We start from the raw sequence: 12,715 nt of genomic DNA, 5'->3' as shown, positions 1-12,715 counted from the left end.
AAAACAAAAAACATCCAGTGAGTAGCGTTCTGTGGGCAGAAGAGAGGAGAGGAGAAGGGCCAGACTGGTCGAAGCTGACAGGAAGGTGGCAGTAACGCAAATAACCACACATTATAACAGTGGTATGCAGAAGAGCATCTCCGAACACATAATGTGTGAACAACCTCTAAGTTGATAGGCTACAGCAGGAGAAGACTTAATAGGTCTAAAAAATAGGTCTAATAGATACCTAATAAAGTGCTCACTGAGTGTACATATTAGCACCACAGTCAGTTGAAGCAGAGACATTGGGGTGTTCAGGACCAAGCTGGGCAGTGCCTCATATTCTCCACAAAAATAACATCATGTGACCACTGCACTCCTGTTCTCTACTCACAAATACCTGTCACCACTGAAGAGCTCCAGCACCTGCAATCAAGGATTCACTTCAATGCGCAAGAGTGATATAAGGAAAAGTACCGTGTGGTACTTTGCAGTGTATGCGTTAGCCCGCATCTGCATATGAAGAGGCACTTCCCCCTTTACCAGCAAAGCCGAAAGAAGCCACTCCCATAAAGGGCGGGACGGGAGTGAGGTCATGAGGCTGTGAGGTCACGCGAGTGGTGGCAGGAATGGGATCGCTGTTGAGGATTACTTCCATCAGTCATGTGACCTGACAGCAGCATGCCAGAGACACCTTGGAGCCGATGACATCGCTGATTACCGAGGAGCTTTCTCATGAAGCTTTCTATGTGTATGTATTGTTGTGGGAATGTTTGTTTATATGCAAGACAAAACATGATACACTCAGTGAGCATTTTATTAGGTATTTATTAGACTATTAGCACCATTCTCTGTAAACTCTAGAGACTGTTGTGTGTCAAAATCCCAGGCGATCAGCAGTTTCTGAGATATTCAACCACCCTGTCTGGCACCAACAATCGTTCCATGGTCAAAGTCATTTAGATCACATTTCTTCCCCATTCTGATTTAGTCTGAAGAACAGCTGAACCTCTTGACTATGCCTGCATGTTTTTATGTTTTATGCATTTAGTTGCTGCCACATGATTGGCTGATTATTTGCATTAACAAGCTGGTGTACAGGTCTACCTGCCTACCTAATAAAGTGCTCATTGAGTGTATATATATATATATATATACTCCGGTACTCCGGTACTCCGGTTTCCTCCCACAGTCCACAGACATGCAGGTTAGGCTGATTGGAGAGTCTAAATTGCCCGTGGGTATGAGTGTGTGAGTGAATGGTGTGTGTGCCCTGCGATGGACTGGCGACCTGTCCAGGGTGTATTCCTGCCTTTTACCCAATGTATGCTGGGATAGGCTCCAGCCCCCCTGCAACCCTGTTCAGGATAAGCGGGTTAAGATAATGGATGGATATATATATATATATATATATATATATATATATATATATACATATACATTTTGGCATGCACATGCAGGGTACCGTGGAATCTTCTTTATTTGGCAAACCATAACAAGCCTATTTTTAAATCCAGCACATGCCAGCGGGTCTATAAGCAATATAATCAGAAAACAATCCCCACCCGTAGCCTAACATTTTTCTTACAGATCACACAAAACATTGAATAACTCTGAAAGTCATTTGAATAATTGTTGTTGTGAACATATATGTATAGAGCTTGTATTAGGCAACAATAAAGTATTGTTTTTTGTTTCCGCTTTGCTATAAGAAATAGTGATATCAAACTATACTCTCTTCTATTGTGCTGTTTATCATTGTCTCATTTTGCTATCTCAGGCAATTAGCAATTAAGTATCCAGGTTTTTCCCCTTGCCATTTGTTCCCATGTAAATTAGTGCTTAAAGAAAAAAGCCATTTTGCATATTCAACACAGAGAGGGATTATTGGGGATGCGCCTGAATAAAAAATTTGGTCTTATGATTTCATGCAGGTAAACATTCATCTCTGTCTTCAATAACTTCATTCAATCTAATATCAAGAGAGAAAATTACTTGAATCTTAATTTATCTGATGAGAGATGTGAGACAAGATCACAGATTAGATTGTATATCCTTGTTATAATTGACAAATCTGCGTCGACAACATGCTTATTTCCTTTGTTTCAATGGAGTATGAGCCAATTAAATCAGCATTTGTAAACCCCCTCGTTTCCTGTTAGTGGTTGATTGCACTTAAGCTTCTAAAGTCTGACTTGATATGCATAAGTCAATATGCTTCCTGGAAGATGTGTGTTGTTGGGGTGGGGGATTCACCAGTGCCCATTTCCACAGTGCACGTGGGGCACCTGGAAGGACTCTTCATCTCTCTATGTGCCTTCCTTCCATCGCTCTATCTGACACCCTCTCTCCTTCTTCCCCTCTGTCCATCTCTGTCGGTGACTGACGGTACAACTTCTGGATATTTGGGCAGTAAAGTCCAATACACATATATAAGAGACTGACATATGCTTTAATAACCCTCAGGTGTCAATAACTCTTATCAGTCTCTATTATGTAGCTGTATTGGGCTTCACCACCTAAATATCAAACAGTTGTAACCAGTCAGTCACCGTGGAATTGCCCAGCAAAACATGCATTAAGGGTCTCCCTGTAGAGGGGTTGAGTGAGGAGCCCTCTCTCTCTCCTCCCTATCCCCTGTTCTCTCCCCCTTTCTCTCCCTCTCTCTCACCCCCAGTTAGAAACGCTCTAGTATCTTGTTGTAGAGGGATCCAGTGAGGAGCCCTCTGTCCCCCCTTCTCTCCTTCTTTCTCCTCCCTTTCCCCCACTCTCCCCCCCTTTCTCTCCTTCTCTCTTCTTCTCTCTCCTCCCTCTCCCCCTTTTTCTCCCTCTCTCTCACCCCCAGTTAGAAACGCTGTAGTATCTCGTTCTAGAGGGATCCAGTGAGGAGCTGGGCGGCGGGTTTGTCAGGGGAGACGATTGTCCGCTGGGGGAGTTCCCGTGCGGTAACCTGTCGGTGTGCCTGCCCCAGCCCCAACACTGCAACGGCGTGCGGGACTGCGCCAACGGAGCGGACGAGGAGAACTGCGGTGAGCGCCTTGCTGAGCGTGTGCGGTGGACGGGCGCCGCTCACCCGAAAACAGCTTTTTCTGAGGGTGTACTAAAGCTGTCATCACTTTGATGTCATCCCCCGCTGTAAACATCTCCCAGGTTCCATGTGACATATTATCTGGTGTCTTCTGACCTAAACCCCTTCAGATGGGCTGATTTGCAGAGGATTGATATTTAATTCACACATTTTCCTCATAGAAAATTACTTTTTGCGAGAAGATGGAGAGGAGTACATTAAAGAGAACAGGCTGACAGGGAGGAGGGTGTGTTGCCACCAGTGACCACCCAGCCTTATGAGCTCATCACTGATATTTCCGTATATTCATTTTTAATGATTTCCTTGCCTACTTCCCCCTGCCCCACAATTTCCCATCTGGTCTGACAGCTCTTTCTCACATGGGATTAGAATAATAAATCACCAATGTAGAAAGACAGAGAGGGGGAGAGAGAGAGTGAGAGTGCGAGATAGGGGGAGAGATCAAACAACTGTGCCTCCCTTTTAAAAACAAAACAGTTCTTTGTTAATATTAATATTACATTCAGCTACACATGTCCGTATGTTACATAATATGCCCTAGTCACAGCAAATATTGTAAAGGGGAGAAAGGGAAAGAGTGAAACAGAAAAATAAAGAGAGTAGGAGAGGATAAGAGATACGGAAACAGTTATCGAAAGCCACAGGAGGCACTGATGAAGCTATTCAGTCTGGTCCTGAACATGGGCTCCTCTCAAACTCCTGAAATGAGAGACTAGTAACCCGTTATCAACGACTGAGGATCTGTGTAAGCAGTAATCTGTGGAAGAAATACATTAATTAAATTAATTAATTAACTACATTTTAAAATGGTATGATGACACTTGCTTCATTTGAAATTTTGGGAAACCAAGATAAGGTCAGAAAAGTTGCATTAACATGAATATGATGTTTGTTTGTTTTTGATAATGGCACAGTGTACAACAGTAATAATGTGTAACAATACACACACCCACACAGATGAAAGATCCCTTATTCCCTTTTCCCTGTTTATTATTTTTACCACGCACAGTTGATAACAGTGGATGGCCTCACCTTTTTGATGCGTTTCAGAAGACAAATGTCCAAAAGTCAAAAGACTGCTGTGAGTAATGTTTTATCTTCATTTACCAGACGTATATGAGCATGCAGTACAAATAGAAAAGCAAAATGCTTTTCACGTAGCCATGAATATATCCTATGATACCTGTTTACAGTACCTGGCTACTACATTTATGCCTTTCCAAGAATATGAGAACATATCCAGGGAAATCCTGCATGAACTTGTTCTTATGTATTTGAGGACTGGAGCAGCACTTTATATTTCAGTATCAAACTTCCATATTCCGTTTCTTGTCCAAGAAGGGCCAGCATTCCAATCTTTCTGGGTAGAATGCAAGTGCTGTATGTGACTAGCTGGCAGGAATTTGGTTTGTATAAATGATTTTCACATTTGCTGTGGTCAATTTCTGCTGACAGACACAAATAAGGGGATGTTTGTAATGGAATCCATTTCTTAAATGTTTATTTGCATCCATTGTTCAGATTATACTTTTTGTTCAAGATTAGCCATTGTTGCATGTGGTTTCAGAATAAAACAATGCATTTAACATGAAGGAATGAGGAGCCAGCTGTTTTAATTTAGCTTAAGTGTCACACCAGGCTTTAAGCATATTCATTATTAACCCTCCTATTATGTTTGGGGTCATTTTCACCCCATTCTCTGTTCTCTTAAAAATGAGTTAATCTTTTTTTATATTAGATACTGTATGATTTTTCTAATTTTCTAATTTCGTGGGATTAAATAGTAAAACTGCAATACACATAATGGTATGCAAAGTCCTGTACCGGCTTTGCATACAAATGATCGATCACAAATTTATAGATCGATCTAAAAGATCTAACTAAAAAGTTTATTGGCTCAGCTAACTAACGCTAGTTACTAGCCTATGTTGCAATAGGGCGCTAAGGCAAGCAGAGTTACTACAGGTTTTGCAGCCTAGTGATATCGTCAAAATCTCAAAATCATATCACTGCATTCTCTGTCCTTGTGTTCTTGGAAGTGCAGTCTCCCATAAGAACGTAGTTCACAAGAGCCCAAGACCTGACTTGGTATTGAGAAACACCCTGGCTGTGTTCGAAATCGCATACTAGCGTACTACTCACACTAAATTTCAGGCTCATTGAAATTAAACGAGTAATATGCAGTTTCGAACGCAGCCCCAGTGTTTCTGACCGATGTTTTGCCTGTGGTGTTGCAGTGCTGGATGTGTTTCCTGAAGCCTGCCACTGTGAGGACAGGAGGGTGAACTGCAACAGCAGAGGGCTGAAGGATGTTCCAACCTTGTCCTCCAATGTCACTGCGCTGTAAGTGACATCACCCCTCCTCACCTCCTCCTCTTTCCACTGAGGGTTACATTCATGACAGCACCCCCACACAGTGTCGTTTTCAGAGGAGACAACCAAAGAAATGGCACTGTCCTTCAGTATGTCTGTCCTTCAGTATGACTAGTATGACTAGTTTTGATCCCACACTATCTCTAGAGCCGGGATTGTTACAGTGACTCCTCTGCAGGACTGCAATATCTGAAGGATTTTGACTTATTGTGATTTGTCGAAATAATTGACTATTTCTTTTTTTAGCAAAGTACTTTCCAGGAAGTTAGGCAACATAGTTGTTCTCCATAAGTGTATAAGTGTTAAGTGAGGCTGATTTCTCACAGGCTGACTGATTAACTGACAGGCCCATCAAGGTCAATTACCACTGAAGGGCAGTATTTAATTTCACCACTACAGCGTTGATATTGCACAGGAGAGAAATTCCGTTTGATTGCACAGTTTGATTATTAAGCGCGTATTTTCAGTCTCAACACCACAATGTCAAGTTGATAGCTCTGTCCACGATCAAGTCCCTCAATAAGGTACTAGCTGTAGCGCTATTGAATCAATGAAATGAATTTACAAGGTTGTGCGAACATTAGAGCACTTGTCTTGATATCATAAGAATAGTAAAACCACCATGTAATGTCGATGTTTGTTGGCTATGTAGCATATATATAATTGACAACATAATTGAAACAGCCAAAATATTTGCCGTTCTTTTTAATCTTTGTATTATTAAAATCCTTGAATTTCCATTTTTCAATGCGGTGTTTTAAGTTAGCTAAAGATCAGTTCGCTGCAATCTCATCCTTTCGGGTTCGTCACTGACTAAATCTGTTTTAGTAGAAGTATCTGATTCGATGGAGGAGCAGAACTTCAGCAGCTAAGTTATTATTACAGCTAGTTTAAAATCAGCAAGGCTGCCAAGCACACGATGAAAGGCGGCAGTAATAACAGCCCATAATAGCTGTGTGCACCTACTCATTACAGATGCCTTATGGTCGCAAATCTTGAGCTGTAAATCTACTGCTTTAAAACGCTGCTGCATACGTATACTGAGATCAATATTCGCCCTCAGTCGGTGCAGATATATTATAATTATGGTTATGGTCACTTAAAATTCACCTCCATTTCAGTATGCTTTTCATGCATACTGCGCACAATTCCATAGTAGCCTATACAATGCATTTATATCGTTTACCTTCTGAAGATTACCGTCTCCGCGCTGAATGTACACATTCAGTAATTATTATGCTCTTTCCTCCCTCATGTACTTTGACAGTACAATAGTCCTTTTGAGGGATTTTCTTTTCATTTCTATTCATACTACCCAGGTTAGCACAGCATGCCAGCATTTATATCACTGACCATTTTAAGCTCTATCACCATCACCACACAAAACCTGGAGACAAGGGAGGAAAAGGAGGCGGGGAAAAGTAGAGGGATAAAATCTGAAGAGAGGAATATTCTCTGCTGGCGTCAGAGGCGATGGGAGAAGATTAGATTAGATGAGATTGCGTTTATATGACCCCCGCTGTTATTCATCTCAAAATAATTTAGCATCAGCGATCTCAAACTCCAGTTTCAAAAAGCCACGGCGTCTGCAGCTGTCGTGATTTCCGTTCATTCAGGAGTCGGTTTAAGCCTAGGAAACAGCCAATGGAGCGCCCAAGTGTTGAAACAAGCTGTAATAGAGCAGCGTTATACCAGAGTTCAGTTCGAGATGAGGTGAGTTTATTCACCTCCATGACTGCACTCCACAGAAGCACTTGACACGCAACTTGTGTTGAAAGTTTTTTTTACTTCCAAAAATGTTTTTAATGATAAAACCTACACTGCCATTTTATTCACTCAGATACCAATCTGAAATGAGCATGAGCCCAAGACCTGTAAAGGTACAATGTGCCTTTCTTTTCAGTTTGCAGCAATAACAGTAATACAGAGCCAAGTGGATTTCAGCTAACATAATGAGCTGCAGTACCTAACAATACAGATACGCTGCATTTTCAAATTGAAAAATGGTAAGTACACAGTGGTTTTGTATTCAAAATGGAATGTACCAGGGAACAAACAGCAGGTACTTTAAGCAGCACTGACTCTTCCCGGAAAGTGTTGATCAGCCAAAGCAAGAGCTTCTGTCTTCTGTCAGAAAAAGCCGCAGTCGAGCCGGCAGCCTTGCAATCCTAAACAGCTTTGTCACTTTGGCACACTTGTATAACAATGTAAGAGTTACTTCCTGGTGCCGCAAATGTTTGAAATGAGAAAAAATATGTATATTTTTCTGTGTTTGAAGCAAAAAGCAGAGATCATTGAACACCGAACAGTACTGAACAAGCCCATCGGAGGTGTAGAGGTTAGGTTATAAAGGCAATTAAACTTGCTCTCTACACCTGGCCACCTAACCATCCCCTTACATCTAACTGGCTGCACAATTGCAGTCCCTACCCACTTTAATTCTAGAGGATGTCATTGAACATTGTCAATAGACCGGCTCAAATAAAAACAATCAATAACATGGGGCTGTCTTGGACTCCCAAGTGGCTCAGTCAATAGGGAGTCTTACAAGCACAGCCTGCTATATATAGTCATATTAGGCTACTTTAGGTTGTTAGGTAGGTTACCAATTAGTCTGCAATAGTGGGACCAGGGAACACTCCAGCCTCTTCCCACTCTAGCTGTCATTAGTGAGTTATACAGTTTTAATAGTTTTCCAGATGTATCATAGCAATAGGTAGGGCCACCAGTTTGTCTCTACCTTAAATCACCTGACCTGCAGGGATTTAAACTTCTAAGTCACTGCTTCTAACAAAACCTACTATGCCGCTGTACAACTTTTTAAAATACTGCAGCATGTCCACAGTAGTCAGTAATCAAACTGAATTTAACATGTGTGTGTAACACCTGTCAATCATAATCTGCCAATTACTTTGGCATCTTAGATTATTTAGGTGGTGAGAATGGGATAATTGTTTGAGAAGGGGTTTGACAAAGAGGATATGGCGACCTCTAGCTGGTGGAGGACTGAAGTACAATGCAGGAAAACAAGACAAACTAGTGGCCCTAGGTATGGGATATAAAGGACCAGCCTGGTTTCAGCTCGACAGTGTGTCCCACAGTGTGTGAATCACAATGATAATCAGCTGGATCTGGTTCTGCAGTGGATTAAGGGCATCACAATGATGGCATTGTGCTGTAAATACCATCTTTCCATTTTTTCCATGCAGTGAGCTGAATAGCAACCAGATAACATCCCTTCCTCCAGACCTGTTCATTCGATACTGGAATCTGGAGAGGCTGTGAGTTAGACCTTATTCACTCTTGACCTGCGACCCATAATTCTTCTCTCAGGGATTGTATGCTGGTAATATCCAGGGCCTGTCTCAGTACAAAATGTGTGTGTGTGTGTGTGTGTGTGTGTGCACACGCGTGTGTCCATGCACGTGTGTGCATGTGCATTCATGTGTGCGTGTGTAGTAGTGTACTGTATGTCTGTGCACTGGACTACCTAAATATGTTTTATCATAACTAGTGATATTATTGTGGCACTAAATATATAAATATTAATACGATTCAATACTGGCAAATAATAATTTGTTGTACTTAGTATTACGTTATACAAAATAATAATAGCTTTAATTAGTCATGGTCATTTAATGGCATGACAAAGAACCTTTCAGATATGCTTTTCTAAAGCACTCCCATGGTTTACCTGGCTGACTAACTGCTTACATTTATTATTCTGTGTCTAAATTCGCATTATACCTGGATTGAATTATTATTTAAAATGGTTTTAACCCATTGTTGGCACTTATAAATAAATGTAACCAATATTTTCACATGTCTTGTGTGCATGTGACTCAAGCTTGAAGTACTGTTTGGCGCAAAATATTTTCTGAATATTGAAACATTTTCAATATTCAGAAATTTTGGCAGGGTGTAGGAACTGTATCTTGTTTTATTTGTATTGCTTTAATTTCCTCTGTACCTGCATTAAGATTAATTGGATGTGCATACTCAAGCCACTATAGCATCAGAGGAACAGCCATTAAAGCAGTAGCCTTAGCCTCCTCAGTCATTGGCTGCATAGATGGGTTGTTTGAATGATACAGGAAGGGGAGAAATGGAAATGGAAGTCGAAGCAGGACCAGAATGCAATGCTGTCGGGGGTTAATCGTAATGGTCTGCAGGGTGACTCATCCTGTTAGGGCACTGTTCAAGTGGCTGAATGGGCCACACAGTTTCGTTCTGAATCCTGACCATGCCAGGGGCAACACTTGGCTTGTATCCTCACAGGGCAGTGTGTAATTGGCTGCAGCACCATGAAGGGAGGTCAGCAGGTTATCATGAATGTGTGACTCTCTCTGCTTAATTGGTAGCCCACAGTCTGTCTGCCATTGCTGACCCTAGGTGGCCCTAAAGAAGAGCGATGTGTGCTCCAGCATTTGCCACACAATTGTGTGGCACAGGGAGGGCTGTGTCCCTAAACGACTGCGTAGGCTGTTTACTGTACGCCAGCGGTCGGCTCTGCTGTCTGTGCAACGTATACACAAAGTGAGCTCTTCCAATTCAATGCCTGTGCAAACTTAACTGCTGAACCTTTGAGTGAAAGGGTCATGTTTACCATGCGAAAAAGGGTGGATGTTTGCATTCTATCTTGAATTAAGAGAGGAGGTTGCAAAAATGAGCATAAAACAGGTCAGGCATGTTGAGCAGGAAGAACATACTGTATGAGTACATCTTTTACAAAGTAAAACATTCTATGAAAGCAAAGTAATAAAGTAACAAAGTAAACAAATCTAATAATGAACTTTTTTCCCAGTTGCCATGCTGAATATAAGGCTGATGGATTTGGTAGTAATGCTGAAGCCAACAATGACTTCAGTTTCTCCACATGGCACACAAGTAATTTTGAATGTAGTTCCTAGCAACAAGTTGTGCTTGACATTGTTGTGTATGAACCAGTGAAAATGAATTGCCATATCAGGTCTTTTGCATAAGCATTACATATTTTCTTGTAAGAGCTCAAAGTTCTGGTCGGAAAGATAAAGGGCATGTTAATTATTTGACAGTCATGTGAAACAAACATGACTTTATTTAAGAGTCAAATCCCTGCAGACTTAAAAATTGGTGCACTCCCAAGTGACAGGGTGATATGACATGTTTGTCATTATTGTGTACAAACCAAGTAAAATGAATCACCATAACTGTCCATTCATATCCCTGTTGAGCATTAAGAATTGTTTTTTGTTTTTTTTCTGGGAACTCTGAGTAATTTGATATGGCTTTATTGTAGTGCATAGTTACTCTACAGTTGCTCAGTATGATTCAGTAAGTTCTAAATAACAAATGACATCTGTATGAAATGTATGTACACAAGTAACAACTTGGCACTGTCTCGGATTCGGCAAATGAGAAACTCAAGATTGTTATTTCCATTGCAGTATGATTGATCTGTTGTATGGTTTTGCGTTATCCTTTAAAAAAGATGATGATGATGGTAATTATCATTATTATTTTTATTATTATTATTATTATTATTATTATTATTATTGTTATTATTATTATTGTACAAACCACAAACCCTTGCACTGGACAGAAACAGACAAACAGGCTTTTCCAAATTTATTTAATGTATTCTCTGTCTTATGCGCTTCCTTTTGATCTCTGATCAAAGCTTGAAGACTCTTTCAATAATGACACTTATTGGGGGAAAAGATGGGGTGGGCTGACTTTTACAATTCTCCTCCTTACAGGATAAAATGGGTGGGTTTTGCTTCACACACAGTAGAATAGTGAACTTCAAAGCATTTCATAAATAATACACATAAATAAAATGTAAGGCCTATGTGTATCTGCTACCCGTGTCATGTAATGAATGAGCCCATATGCATTTTGCATGAATGTGTGACCTTTTAGTCACATTGAAATCAAAGAGCACATGAAAGGCAACTTTACTGGGATGCTTTTATATCCAGGTAGTACCAAACTACCAAGAATTATATGCACAACTTTTCGTTTACCTGTGTTCAAACAGCTGAGTTCACGTGTCTCGGTATTCTGCTTAAAACCACTTGGCTAGAGAAGGGAACACAGAAGAATTATTAGTACCATACATAAGATGCAAGTGCTATGAGTGTGGAAAAAGCTTTCTTTTCTTCTTCTTCTTCTTAGGCACTTGCAAAATAACAGCATTAAATCAGTATCCGAACGGGCTTTCTCAGGACTCTACCACCTGCGCAGACTGTGAGTGCTTTGGTTCCAACAGGGTACAAATAAAGACAGGTTATGCAGTTAGGAGCACTAACAATGTTTAAAACCATTTTATATATTTTTTTTAATACAATTTTAAATGACTGTTCTTTCCTTTAGCTCATTTGTATGAAAATACTGGAATCTTACCTGACTAAATGTCAATTATTCTCCTTTATTTGTGTCCTGGTTTCCATATGTGCACATCTGTTTACTTGTGTGTGTACATATGCATACATATTCTCAGATTTCTCAGTCAGAACAGGATCACCAAGCTGAAGACAGGAGTTTTCAGAGATCTTCACAGCCTGGAGTGGCTGTAAGTCATATTCACAGACGCACCTGCCCAAAACACAGAAACCCAATGGATGGCAGAAGAAATCCCCCCCGATAACACTTTTCTCATACATGTCTATACATGTATGAAGGTTGTATACATTATAGGAGTGGGAGGGGGCATAAAACATGAATGGCCATTTAAAAAAAGGGAAAAGGAAGAACTATGATGGGAAAATGGTCCATAAAACATATTCAATTGTAGAATACAGAGCTATGTTTATTGTAAATGTCTATTGCATATTTCAGGTAAATTCAAATTAACTTTACATTCTTGGTGTTCTTTATCTATCTTTTGTTTGTATTGTCGATGCTCATCCATTCATGCCAATTACTTATTGTGTTTGTTTTCAGGATACTGGAAGACAATGAGATATCTTCTATTGGACAGAAGTCATTCATAGGTCTGCGTTCATTGTTCTTCTTGTAAGTATGATACCACTGCAGTAGATCCCAGTCAGGTTAAGGAAATTAAAGAACAAAATATTTTTCTTATGTACAGTATTATAACATGTATTACCTGTCCCACATTATCATCTGGCTCAGAATTGTGTGTGTGTGTGTGTGTGTGTGTGTGTGTGCTTGCGTGCATACGTGCGTGTTTGTCTGTGCTTGCATGGCATCCTGCATGGAAATAGATACCATATATTATTCCTTTTCAACTGAAATGTTTCATCATGGTCCTTGATGAATGAGTCAAGG

The 12,715-nt window shown here is 40.4% G+C and overlaps 1 protein-coding gene across 1 annotated transcript in view; it reads left to right on the top strand.

The window, feature by feature from the left end:
• Positions 1 to 12,715, top strand: part of LOC133123520 (relaxin receptor 2-like) — a 50,288-nt gene that overhangs the window by 24,410 nt on the left and 13,163 nt on the right. Inside the window, exons 3-9 of the mRNA XM_061233991.1 lie at positions 2,856 to 3,011; positions 4,080 to 4,151; positions 5,308 to 5,413; positions 8,653 to 8,724; positions 11,600 to 11,671; positions 11,925 to 11,996; positions 12,368 to 12,439. Coding sequence (XP_061089975.1) covers positions 2,856 to 3,011; positions 4,080 to 4,151; positions 5,308 to 5,413; positions 8,653 to 8,724; positions 11,600 to 11,671; positions 11,925 to 11,996; positions 12,368 to 12,439 — 622 coding nt within the window. The remainder of the gene's footprint in view (positions 1 to 2,855; positions 3,012 to 4,079; positions 4,152 to 5,307; positions 5,414 to 8,652; positions 8,725 to 11,599; positions 11,672 to 11,924; positions 11,997 to 12,367; positions 12,440 to 12,715) is intronic.

This window comes from Conger conger, chromosome 3, assembly GCF_963514075.1.
Source record: "Conger conger chromosome 3, fConCon1.1, whole genome shotgun sequence".
Lineage (NCBI taxonomy): Eukaryota > Metazoa > Chordata > Actinopteri > Anguilliformes > Congridae > Conger > Conger conger.
This window is presented reverse-complemented; position numbering and strand designations above follow the sequence as displayed.